The sequence below is a fragment of the Theropithecus gelada genome, chromosome 13 (genome assembly GCF_003255815.1).
Source record: "Theropithecus gelada isolate Dixy chromosome 13, Tgel_1.0, whole genome shotgun sequence".
Classification (NCBI taxonomy): Eukaryota; Metazoa; Chordata; class Mammalia; order Primates; family Cercopithecidae; genus Theropithecus; species Theropithecus gelada.
The window spans coordinates 58343262-58356486 of record NC_037681.1 but is presented as its reverse complement, the minus strand read 5'-3'; the positions used below and the strand labels follow the sequence as shown (position 1 = coordinate 58356486).

Sequence of the window (13225 nt, the reverse complement as noted above, 5' to 3'; positions counted from 1 at the left end):
TAAACAGCAAAACTGTCCTTTAAAAATGAGGGAGAAATTAAAATATTTCTAAATAAAAGCCGAGGAAGTTCATTATCACTAGAATTTCCCTACAATAAATGCTAAAAGGAGTCCCTCAAGTTGAAACAAAAAGGACCTTAGACAGTAACTTGAACCATACACAAATATAATATTCTCTGGTAAAGGTAAAGACATGGGCAGATACAAAAACCAGAATTATTGTAAGTTTGGTTCATAACTCCACTTTTTATTCTTTTACATGATCTAAACAGAAAAGCATAATGTAATTATGAATCTATATTAATGATTATACAACATAAAGATGTAATTTGTAATACCAACAAAATATATGAGTGGTGGAGTTGGAAAGGAGTAGAATTTTTGTATGCAATTAAAGTTAAGTTGGTATGAATTTAAAATATGTTGTTATAACTTTGGGATGCTATGAATAATCCCCATGGCAACCACAAAAAATATTTATAGAATGTACGTTAAAAAAAAAAAAAAAAACAAAAAAACAAAAAACTAAACACAAAGAGAGGCAACAAGGGAGAAAACGAGGGACCAAAAAAATCTATGGTATTATGGTATATACAAAACCAATAACAAAATGAAACAATAAGTCCTTTCCTATCTGTAATGACTTCAAATGTAAATGGGATTAAATTCCTCAATCAAAAGATATATTGGCAGAGTGGATTTTAAAAATTGGGATTTAACTATATGCTGTCTAAAAGAGACTAATTTTTGACGTAAAAACACACATGTTGAATGTGAAAGGACAGAAAAAGATGTTTCATGAAAATAGTAAACAAAAGAGAGTAGGAGTGGCTATACTATTAGACAAAATAGGCTTTAAGTCAAAAATTGTACAAGAGACAAAGAAAGGCATGACATAATAAAAGAGCCAATTCACCAAGAAGATATAACAATAACACTAAATGCACTCAACATCATACTTCCTAAATATGTGAAGCAAACACTGACAGAATTGAAGAAATAGATAGCAACACAATAATAGTAAAAGTAAAATAATAACACCATAGTAATACCATTACTTTAATAATAAAGTAATAGTAAATGAATTCAATGACCCAATTTTAATAATGGATAAAACAACCAGGTAGATGATTAGTAAGGAAACAGAGGACTTAAACATCACTATAGACCTATAAACCTGCAGGACCTAACAACATACATAGACAATGTCACCCAATAATAACAGAATACACATCCTTCTCAAATGCATGTGGAATATTCTCCAAGTAGATAATATATTAGGCCACGAAATAAGTCTTAGTTAATTTAAAAACAAAGAAATTATACAAAGCATATTTTCTGGATCACAATAAAAATGAAACTAGAAATCAGCAGAAGAAAAACTGGAAAATCCATAAATATGTGAGAATTAAAAAACATACTTTTAAACAACCAATGGACCAAAGATGCAATCACAAGGCAAATAAGAAAACATCTTGAATCAAATGAAAATGAAAACATGACATACTTAAAACTTATGGGATGTAGCAAAAGAGGTGATAGGAGGAAAATTTATACCTGGAAATGCTTACATTAAAAGGAAGATTTTTGTATAATGGACTCAACCAAAGAAACTCACGTGTATGAAGCCAAATTAATAAATCCAAGGGTATAGTAACAGAAGCATCTGGAGAAGCTCAGGCGTAACTGCCAACTATTAACCACAGATCAACGGCTTTCAAAATGTTTCATGGAGCCCTAGATTTGAAAAAAGATGCTTCCATGGTTCCAAGCAAGATGGCTGAATAGGAACACCTCCAGCCTGCAGCTCCCAGCGAGACCAACACAGAAGGCAGGTGATTTCTGCATTTCCACCTGAGGTAACCAGTTCATCTCATTGGGACTGGTTAGACAGTGGGTGCAGCCCACAGACGGTGAGCTGAAGAGGGTGGGGCGTTGCCTCACCCGGGAAGCGCAAGGGGTTGGGGAACTCCCTCCCCGAGCCAAGGGAAGCCATGAGGGACTGTGCCATGAGCAACGGTGCTATCCAGTCTGGATGCTATGCTTTTCCTATGGTTTTTGCCACCCACAGACCAGGAGATTCCCTCGGGTGCTTACACCACCAGGGCCCTGGGTTTCAAGCACAAAACTGGGCAGCCATTTGAGCAGACACTGAGGTAGCTGCAGAATTTTGTTTGTTTGTTTTTCATACCCCAGTCGTACCTGGGATGTGAACCCCAGAAAGACAGAACTGTTCATTCCCCTGGGAAGGGGGCCAAAGCCAGGGAGTCAGGTGTTCTTGCTCGGGGGATCCCACCCCCATGGAGCCCAGCAAGCTAAGATCCACTGGCTGGAAATACCCACTGCCAGCACAGCAGTCTGAAGTCTACCTGGGACATTTGAGCTTGGCGGGGGAGGGGCATCTGCCACTACTGAGGCTTGAGCCCCAGTTTTCCCCAGACAATGTAAACAAAGCCACCAAGAAGTTCGGACTGGGCGGAGCCCAGGGCAGTGCAGCAAAGCCACTGTAGTCAGACTGCCTCTCTAGATTCCTCCTCTCTGGGTGGGAAATCTCTGAAAGAAAGGTAGCAGCCCCAGTCAGGGGCTTATAGATAAAACTCCTATCACCCTGGGACAGAGCACCTGGGGGAAGGCGGGGCTGTGGGCACAGCTTCAGCAGACTTAAACATTCCTGCCGGCTGGCTCTGAAGAGAGCAGCAGATTTCCCACCACAGCACTCGAGCTCTGCTAAGGGAGAGATTGCCTCCTCAAGTAAGTCCCTGACCCTGGTGCCTCCTAATGAGGAGACATCTCCCAGCAGAGGTTGACAGACACCTCATACAGGAGAGCTTGTCAGCATCTGGCAGGTGCCTCTCTGGGACAAAGCTTCCAGAGGAAGGAGCAGGCAGCAATCTTTGCTGTTCTGCAGCCTCTGCTGGTGATACCCAAGCAAACGGTGTCTGGAGTGGACCTCCAGCAAACTCCAGCAGATCTGCAGAAGAGGGAGCTGACTGTTAGAAGGAAAACTAACAAACAGAAAGCAAAAACATCAAAATCAGCAAAAAAGACACCCATGCAAAACCCTTCCTAAGGCCTTCACCATCAAAGATCAAACATAGATAAATCTACGAAGATGAGGAAGAACCAGTGCAAAAATGCTGAAAATTCCAAAATCCGGAATGCCTCTTCTCCTCCAAAGGATCACAACTCCTTGCCAGCAAGGGAACAAAGCTGGATGGAGAATGACTTTGATGAATTGACAAAAGTAGGCTTCAGAAGGTGGGTAATAACAAACTTTTCCGAGCTAAAGGAGCATGTCCTAACCCAATGCAAGGAAGCTAAGAACCTTGATAAAAGATTAGAGGAATTGCTAACTAGAATAACCAGTTTAGGGAAGAACATAAATGACCTGATGGAGTTGAAAAACACAGCACAAAAACTGCATGAAACATACACAAGTATAATAACCAAACCAATCAAGCAGAAGAAAGGACATCAGATATTGCAAATTAACTTAATGAAATAAAGCGTAAAGACAAGATTAGAGAAAAAAGAATGCAAAGGAACAAACAAATCTTCCAAGAAACATGGGACTATGTGAAAAGACCAAACCTATGTTTGATTGGTGTACCTGAAAGTGATGGGGAGAATGGAACCAAGTTGGAAAACACTCTTCAGGATATTATCCAGAACTTCCCCAACATAGCAAGACAGGCCAACACTAAAATTTGGAAAATACAGAGAACACCACAAAGATACTCCTCGAGAAGAGCAACCTCAAGAAACATAATCATTTGATTCACCAAGCTTGAAACAAACAAAAAATGTTAAGGGCAGCCAGAGAGAAAGGTCACGTTACCAACAAAGGGAAGCCCATCAGACTAACAGGAGATCTCTCTGCAGAAACTCTACAAGCCAGAAAAGAGTGGCGGCTAATATTCAACATTCTTAAAAAAAGAATTTTCAACCCAGAATTTCATATTGAGCCAAACTAAGCTTCATAAGTGAAGGAGAAATAAAATCCTTCACAGACAAGCAAATGGTGAGGGATTTGGTAACCACCAGGCCTGCCTTACAAGAGTTCCTGAAGGAAGCACTAAATATGGAAAGGAAAAACCAGTACCAGCCACTGCAAGAACATACCAAAATACACAGACCAACGACACAATGAAGAAACTGCATCAACTAATGTGCAAAATAACCAGCTGGAATCATGATGACAGGATCAAATTCACACATAACAATATTAACCTTAAATGTAAATGGGCTAAGTGCCCCAATTAAAAGACACATATTAACCTTAAATATAAATGGACTAAATTCCCCAATTAAAAGACACATATTAACCTTAAATATAAATGGACTAAATTCCCCAATTAAAAGACACATATTAACCTTAAATATAAATAGACTAAATTCCCTAATTAAAAGACACAGACTGGCAAATTGGATAAAGAGTCAAGACCCATTGGTGTGCAGTATTCAGGAGACCCATATCATATGCAAAGATATGCGTAGGCTCAAAATAATGGGATGGAGGAATATTTATCAAGCAAATGGAAAGAAAAAAAAAGAAAGATAGAAAGAAGGAAGCAGGGGTTGCAATCCTAGTCTGTGATAAAACAGACTTTAAACCAACAAAATCAAAAAATCAAGGTCATTACATAACGGTAAGGGGATTAGTGCAACAAGAAGAGCTAACTATTCTAAATATATATGCACCCAGTACAGGAGCACCCAGATTCATAAAGCAATTTCTCAGAGAACTACAAAGAGACTTATACTCCCACACATTAACACTGGGAGACTTTAAAACCCCACTGTCACTATTAGACAGATCAATGAGACAGAAAATTAACAAGGATATTCAGGACTTTAATTCAGCTCTGGATCAAGAGGACCTAATAGACATGTACAGAAATCTCCACCACAAATCAACAGAATATACATTCTTCTCAGCACCACATAGCATTTATTCAAATACTGACCGCATAATTGGAAGTAAAACACTAATCAGCAAATGTAAAAGAACAGAAATCATAACAAACACTCTCTCAGACCACAGTGCAATCAAATTAGAACTCAAGATTAAGAAATTCACTCAAAACTGCACAACTACATGGAAATGGAAAAACGTGCTCCTGAATGACTACTGGGTAAATAACAAAATTAAGGCAGAAATAAATAAGTTCTTTGAAATCAATAAGAACAAAGATAAAACACACCAGAATCTCTGGGACCCAGCGAAAGCAGTGATTAGAGGGAAATTTACAGCACTAAAGGCCCACAAGAAAAAGTGGGAAATATCTAAAATTGACACCTTAACATCACAATTAAAAGAACTAGAGAAGCAACAGCAAATAAATTCAAAACCTAGCACAAGATGAGAAATCTAAGATCAGAGCAGAACTGAAGGAGATACAGACACAAAAAACCCTTCAAAAAAATCAATGAATCCAGGAGTTGGTTTTTTGAGAAGATCAACAAAACAGATAGACTGCTAGCAAGACTAATAAATAAGAAAAGAGAGAAGAATCAAATAGACACAATAAAACATGATAAAAGGGATATTACCACTGATCCCACAGAAATACAAACTACCATCAGAGAATACTATAAACACCTCTATGCAAATAAACTAGAAAATCCACAAGAAATAGATAAATTCCTGGACACACACACCCTCCCAGACTAAACCAGGAAGAAGTCAAATCCCTGAATAGACCAATAACAAGTTCTGAAATTGAGGCAGTAATTAATAGCCTACCAACCATAAAAAGCCCGGTTCCAGACGGATTCACAGCCGAATTCTACCAGAGGTACAAAGAGGAGCTGGTACCATTCCTTCTGAAACTATTCCAAACAACAGAAAAAGAGGTACTCCTCCCTAACTCATTTTATGAGGCCAGCATCATCCTGATACCAAAACCTGGCAGAGACACAACAAAAAAAGAAAATTTCAGGCCAATATCCCTGATGAAGATCGATGCAAAAATCCTCAATAAAATACTGGCAAACCGAATCCAGCAACACATCAAATAGCTATCCACCACAATCAAGTCAGCTTCATCCCAAGGATGCGAGGCTGGTTCAACATATGCAAACCAATAAACGTAATCCATCACATAAACAGAACCTATGACAAATAAGAACCTATGAGATAATCTATTGATTATCTCAATAGACGCAGAAAAGGCCTTTGACAAAATTCAACACGACTTCATGCTAAAAACATTCAATAAACTAGGAATTGATGGAACATATCTGAAAATAATATACTGAATAGGCAGAAGTTGGAAGCATTCCCTTTGAAACCCAGCACAAGACAAGGATGCCCTTTCTTACCACTCCCATTTAACACAATATTGGAAGTTCCGGCCAGGGCAATCAGGCAAGATAAATAAATAAAGGGTATTCAGATACGAAGAGAGGAAGTCAAATTGTCTCTGTTTGCAGATATCATAACTGTATATATAGAACACCCTATCATCTCAGCCCCCAAACTCCTTAAGCTGATAAGCAACTTCAGCAAAGTCTCAGGATAAAAAATCACACGCATTCCTACAAACCAAAAATCACACGCATTCCTATAAACCAATAATAGAGAGCCAAATCATGAGTGAACTCCCATTCACATTTGCTACAAATAGAATACAATGCCTAGGAATACAACTTAGAGGGGATGTGAAGGACTTCTTCAAGAAGAGCTACAAACCACTTCTCAAGGAAATAAGACAGTACATAAACAAATGGAAAAACATTCCATGCTCATGGATAGGAAGAATCAATATTGTGAAAATGGCCATACTTCCCAAAATAATTTATAGATTCAATGCTATTCCCATCATGCTACCATTGACTTTCTTCACAGAATTAGAAAAAACTACTTTAAATTTCATATGGAACCAAAAAAGAGCCCATATAGTCAAGACAATCCTAAACAAAAAGAACAAAGCTGGAGGCATCACACTACCTGACTTCAAACTATACTACAAGGCTACAGTAACCACAACAGCATGATACTGGTACCAAAAAAGATATATAGACCAATGGAATAGAACAGAGGCCTCAGAATAACACCACACACCTACAACCATCTGATCTTTGACAAACCTGACAAAAACAAGCAATGGGGAAAGGATTCCCTGTTTAATAAATGGTGTCGGGAAAACTGGCTAGCCATCCATACACAGAAAACTGAAAATGGACTCCTTCCTTACATCTTATACAAAAGTCAATTCAAGAAGGATCAAAGATTTAAATGTAAGACCTAAAGCCATAAAAACCCTAGAAGAAAACCTAGGCAATACCATTCAGGACATAGGCATGGGCAAAGACTTCATGAATAAAACACCAAAAGCAATTGCAACAAAAGCCAAAATAGACAAACTGGATCTAATTAAACTAAAGAACTTCTGCACAGTAAAAGAAACTATCATCAGAGTGAACAGGCAACCTATAGAGTGAGAGAAAATTTCTGCAATCTATCCATCTGACAAAGGGCTAATATCAAGAATCTACAAGGAACTTAAACAAATTTACAAGAAAAAACCAAACAACCCTATCAAAAAGTGGGTGAAGAATATGAACAGACACTTCTTAAAAGAAGACATTTATGCGGCCAGCAAACATATGGAAAAAAGCTCATCATCACTGGTCGTTAGAGAAATGCAAATCAAAACCATAATGAGATACCATCTCATGCCAGTCAGAATGGCGATAATTAAAATGTCAGGAAACAAGAGATGCTGCAGAGGATGTGGAGAAATAGGAACACTTTTACACTGTTGGTGGGAGTGTAAATTAGTTTAACCATTGTGGAAGACAGTGTGGCAATTCCTCAAGGATCTAGAACCAGAAATATCATTTGACCCAGCAATCCCATTAATGGGTATATACCCAAAGGATTATAAAGCATTCTACTATACACATATATGCATAGGTGCCATGTGCCATGGTGGTTTGCTGCACTCATCAACCCGTCATCTATGTTAGGTATCTGCAGGGACATGGGTGAAGCTGGAAACCATCATTTTCAGCAAACTAACACAGGAACAGAAAACCAAACACTGCATGTTCTCACTCATAAGTGAGAGTTGAACAATGAGAACACATGGACACAGGGAGGGGAACATCACACACTGGGGGCTGTCAGGGGGTGGGGAGCAAGGGGAGGGGTACCAAATACCTCCATCAGATCTCGTGAGACTTATTATCATGAGAATTGCACAGGAAAGATTGCCCCCCATGATTTAATTACCTCCCCCTGGGTCCCTCCCACAACATGTGGGAATTCTGGACATACAATTCAAGTTGAGATTTGGGTGGGGACACAGTCAAACCACATCAATACAACATAAACAAATACAAACAAAATACAACATAAACAAAATGAAGGGAAAAACAACCCATGATCATCTCCATTGATGCAGAAAAAGCATTTGACAAAATTTATCACCCTTTTATGATAAAAGCACTCAACAAACTAGAAATAAAAATTAACTGCTTCAATATATTAAAGGCTATATGTGAAAAGTCCACAGCTGACATCATAGTCAACGGTAAAAAGCTGAAAGCTTTCTTATTAAGATTAGGAACAAGACAAGGGTGCTCTTCATCACTTCTAGTCAACATAGTACTAAAAGTCCTAGCCAGTGCAACTAGGCAAGATGATGAAATAAAAGGCATCCAAATTAGGGAGAAACAAAGTTATCCTCTGATCACAGACAACACAATCTTATAGGTAGGAAAAAAACCCTAAATATTTCACACACATACACAAAATAAGAATTAATAAAATTCAGCAAAGTTGCAGGATAGAAAATCAACACACAAAAATCAGGTGTTTTTCTATGCATTAACAATGAGCTATCTGGAAAGAATTATAAAAATACTCACATTTATAATTGCATCAAAAGTGTAAAATACTTAGAAATAAACTTAACTGAGAAGAAAAACCTGTACACTGAAAACTACAAAACACTGTTGAAAGAATTTAAATAAGATACAAATAGAAAGACATCCCATGTTTGTGGATTTGAAAGTTTATAATGTTAAGATGTCAATCCTACCCAAAATAATCTACAGATGCAATGCAATCCCTCTGAAAATCCCAATATTTTTTGTAGAAATAGAAACATCTATCCTGAAATTCATCTGGAATTCCAAGACACCCCAAATGGCCAAAATAATCTTGAAAAATACAAACAAAGTTGGAGGTCTCACACCTCCTGGTTTTCAAACTTACCACAAAGCTACAGTAACCAAACAGTGTGGTACAGTGTGGCGTAAAGACAGATGTATAGGCTAGTGAAAGAAAATGGAAAGCCCAGAAGTCAACCACACATATATGATCACATGACTTTTGACAAAGGTTCCAAGACCATTCAATGGAGAAAGGGTAATCTCTTCAACAAACGGTGTTGAGAAAACTGGATATTCACATATAAAAGAATGAAGTAAGACGATTACTTAATATCACACACAAAAATTAACTCAAAATGCATCAAAGACCTAAATGTAAAACCTAAAGCTATAAAACTCTTAAAACATAACGCAACAGTGATTTATTGATTATCAATGATTTATTGATTATGGCACTAAAAGCATAGGCAATAAAAGAAAAAACTGATAAACTAGACTACCTCAAAATCTAAAAATTCTATGAATCAAAGGACATAATCAACAAAAAGGCAACTTACACATTGGGAGAAAATATTTGCAAATTATGTCTTTTTTAAAGTGTTAATATCCAAAATATATAAAGAACTCCTACAAATCAACAACAAAATAAAACCTGATTTTAAAAAAATGGTCAAGAGACTTGAATTGGCATTTCTCCAAAGAAGATATACAAATGGGCAACAGTCACACAAAAAGATGTTCAATGTCACTAATCATTAGGGATATTCAAATAAAAACCCACAACGAGATGCCACCTCATACCCATTAGGATGGCTACTATAACAAAACAAAACAAAATAATAAGTGTTGGCAAGGTGGTGGAGAAACTGGAATCCTTCTACATTCGTGGTGCAAATGTAAAATGGTGCAGCCACTATGGAAAACAATATGGTAGTTCCTCAAAAAATTAAAATGTAATTACCATATGATCCAATAATTCCACTTCTGGATATATACGCAAAAGAATTGAAAGCAAGGTTTCGAACAGATAGCTGCATGCACATGTTCATAGATAGTGCATTATTCACAATAGTTAAACATGGAAGCGCCCCAAATTGTCCACTGATGGATAAAGGATATGCAAAATGTGATATATACATACAGTGGAATATTATTCAGCCTTAAAAAGGAAAGACATTCTGACATATGCTAAAACATGGATGAACCTTGAGGACATTATACACTATGCTAAGTGAAATAAGCTGGTCACAAAATACCGTATGATTCCCCTTATATGAGGTACTTGGAGTAGCCAAAATCATATATATAAAGTAGAGTGGTGGTTGACAAGGGCTAGGGAGAGAGCCGAGTAGAGAGTTCTTATCTAATGGGTGGAGAGTTTCAGTTTTGCAAGATGAAAAGAGTTGTGGAAACGGATGGTGGTGATGGCTATACAACAATGTGAATGTACTTAATGTCACTGAAACACACATTTTAAAATGGTTAAGATGGTAAATTTTGTATTTATCACAATTTTTAAAAATTAAAATCAAAAGACCATTTTGTAAGACACACACTAAGAAGAAGAGAAAACCACAAAAGTAAAAATAACATCTTAGCCCCATGATACAAATTTGGGGGATATTTTATTAGGATAATTAGAAATAATGCAAATTCCTTTCCTCTATAAAATCTAATTGTATTCTAACTTAAATGTTTTCAATTGCTTACACGCATTTTCATTCATTAGCTACTTTGATAAATGCTTTATAATAGTCTTTGTTCAATATGATGGTAAAAAAATGAAAAACATTCATTTTTAAAAATAAAATTTTGGGAGACTAATATACATACTTTTTCCTGATTTCAGAATTCCTTGAATGCCCAGATTTGCACAGACATGAATGTGTATTAAAATTACTTAGTTAAAATATCTGGTTACGAAATATTCTACATATTCCGCTAAACATTTTTAACTTCTAATTTGATTCTTGTGTTAATAAAAACATCATCTGTCAGTGGAACATCGGGCATGAGAAATATAGCTAGCAAGGCTGATATATACGAAAATGTGTGTACTGATGAATATAACTCTAGAGATTATGTAAGAATACTGTTTCTAACGATTAGAGTATGATAAAAGGGGATACTAAACTCTCAAAGAATGTATTACTTTTAGAAGGTCCATACACCAAGGCTTGATGTTATTTTTAGACCACAAAAGTATTACAACAGTCACTCAGAAATCTGAGATTAGCCCATCTTTAAGCAGTAAATCTGAAAAAAACTTGAAACAAAATCATCTTTGACTTCCATACTCCAATAACATCAATAAACTAATTTTCAAAAGTACAGCAATTAAATTTATACTGCAATGTAGGAATCTTTTTCAGAAAATGCAGTGAAGCTTGGTGAGGAAAGGGGAGTTATGAGAAATGAGTTCTACAGACTATGACAGTGACTGGTGGGAAAACTATTTGAGGTGCCCTTCTAAGACAGGGTAAAGTCTGAGGTGACCTTATTTTAGGAATTTCAATAGGCGAAGATCTGTCTTCATCTTGAAACAAGACAGCAAAGTCTTCATCTTCAGATGGGCCTGAAGTTACTTCGTTTTGAAATGGGATAAAGCAACCAGAATTTTTATAAGATGAAGAAAATCCAGCTTTATGGAGGAATGGGAAAGTTCCACTTTGAGAGGGATGCTGTTGAATCGTGATTGCAGAACGATCTGTGCTGTAACTTTCAGTACCAGGATGAAGGAAATCTTTTAAATCTTTACATAATTGGCCCCTTTGTTGAATATCAGTGGCAATTCCATTTTGTTGATCGGGAGAGGAAACATCACTTGCAAGAGAAAAGAAGGATGATGTGCTTTGTTGATAGGAGGCTGTATCAATAGTGTTTCCAAAGGCTGGAGAAGTAGTGTTTGTTTCAAAATTCTTAAAATTTTTAGTGTTATATTCAGGAGCAGAGATGGTTATATGTTTTTTAGCATCAGTATTATTTGAGGTTTTAGAAAAGATTTCGATTTCTTTTAGATTAAACACATTCTGGCCACTTGCTTGAGGATCAAAAAAATTGGCACTCTTGTAATAGGAAACTATACTTAGTTTACGGGATGAGAAACGTCTCCTGCAGGACATAAAGCTACCAAAATGGTCTGAGGAAGATTTTAAATCAGTGAAGCTTGTGTCTTCTTCAGAATCAAAGTTAGCTCTACTTTGTTGACGGTATGAGGAAGCATTTCTTTTTTGAAATCCAACAAATAGAGAACATCTTCTTTCAGAGAAAGACGGACTTGATAGAGATAACAACCTTCTACTTGCTTTGGCTGAATTGACTTTACATGTTATAGGGGAATAAGACATTTTATGACCAAGAGATACATTTGGTTGTGAAATAGAAGAGGCTCCACGATGCTGGGCGTCTGTAGTAACTTGATCTTCTGGAGAACATCGCTGGAAGCTCTGGTCCTCTTTGCAGCAGCTAGAGTGAGAAAAGGGTCAAATGAGGAAAAAAAAATAGGGAGCAGAGTGGAGACCTGCCAAGCCTCCTGAAGGATAATATCCACATTTTGGTGTCTACCAGCTGGTATTGTTTCCATACCAATACGGAAACAGCAGGGAATAAGAATAGGGGAGCTGAAGTTAATGGTCAACAGATGTACTCAAAAGAATACACGAGTCTAAAAGCTTATTTCTGCCTACATAGTACCTACCCACTCTATTAAACCTTGGGAAGAGAAGTTGATAAAATCAGGGAAGCAGGTAGAAAGATCAGGGGAAGCATATGCCAGGATACCAGAACAAAAAGATTCCCAAAGGAAAAGACAGAACTGGTTTTAAAAATAATAAACCAGGCCGGGCTCGGTGGCTCAGGGCTCTAATCCCAGCACTTTGGGAGGCTGAGGCGGGTGGATCACAAGGTCAGGAGATCGAGACCATCCTGGCTAACACAGTGAAACACCGTCTCTACTAAAAATATAAAAAAATTGGCCGGGCGTGGTGGTGGGCGCCTGTAGTCCCAGCTACTCGGGAGGCTGAGGCGGGAGAATGGCTTCAACCCAGAAGTCGGAGGTTGCAGTGAGCCGAGATTGCACCACTGCACTCCAGCCTGGGTGACA

At 37.4% G+C, this 13225-nt stretch overlaps 1 protein-coding gene across 7 annotated transcripts in view; it reads right to left on the bottom strand.

Annotated features, from left to right (window-relative positions):
* RMDN2 (regulator of microtubule dynamics 2) overlaps positions 1–13225 on the bottom strand; it is a 127720-nt gene that overhangs the window by 90538 nt on the left and 23957 nt on the right. For 2 of the 7 annotated variants that reach the window (XM_025405881.1, XM_025405880.1), the window contains exon 2: positions 11620–12588. The exons of the other annotated variants lie outside the window; for them this stretch is intronic. In XM_025405881.1, the coding sequence (XP_025261666.1) occupies positions 11620–12588 (969 nt within the window). The remainder of the gene's footprint in view (positions 1–11619; positions 12589–13225) is intronic. 7 annotated transcript variants of the gene reach the window in all.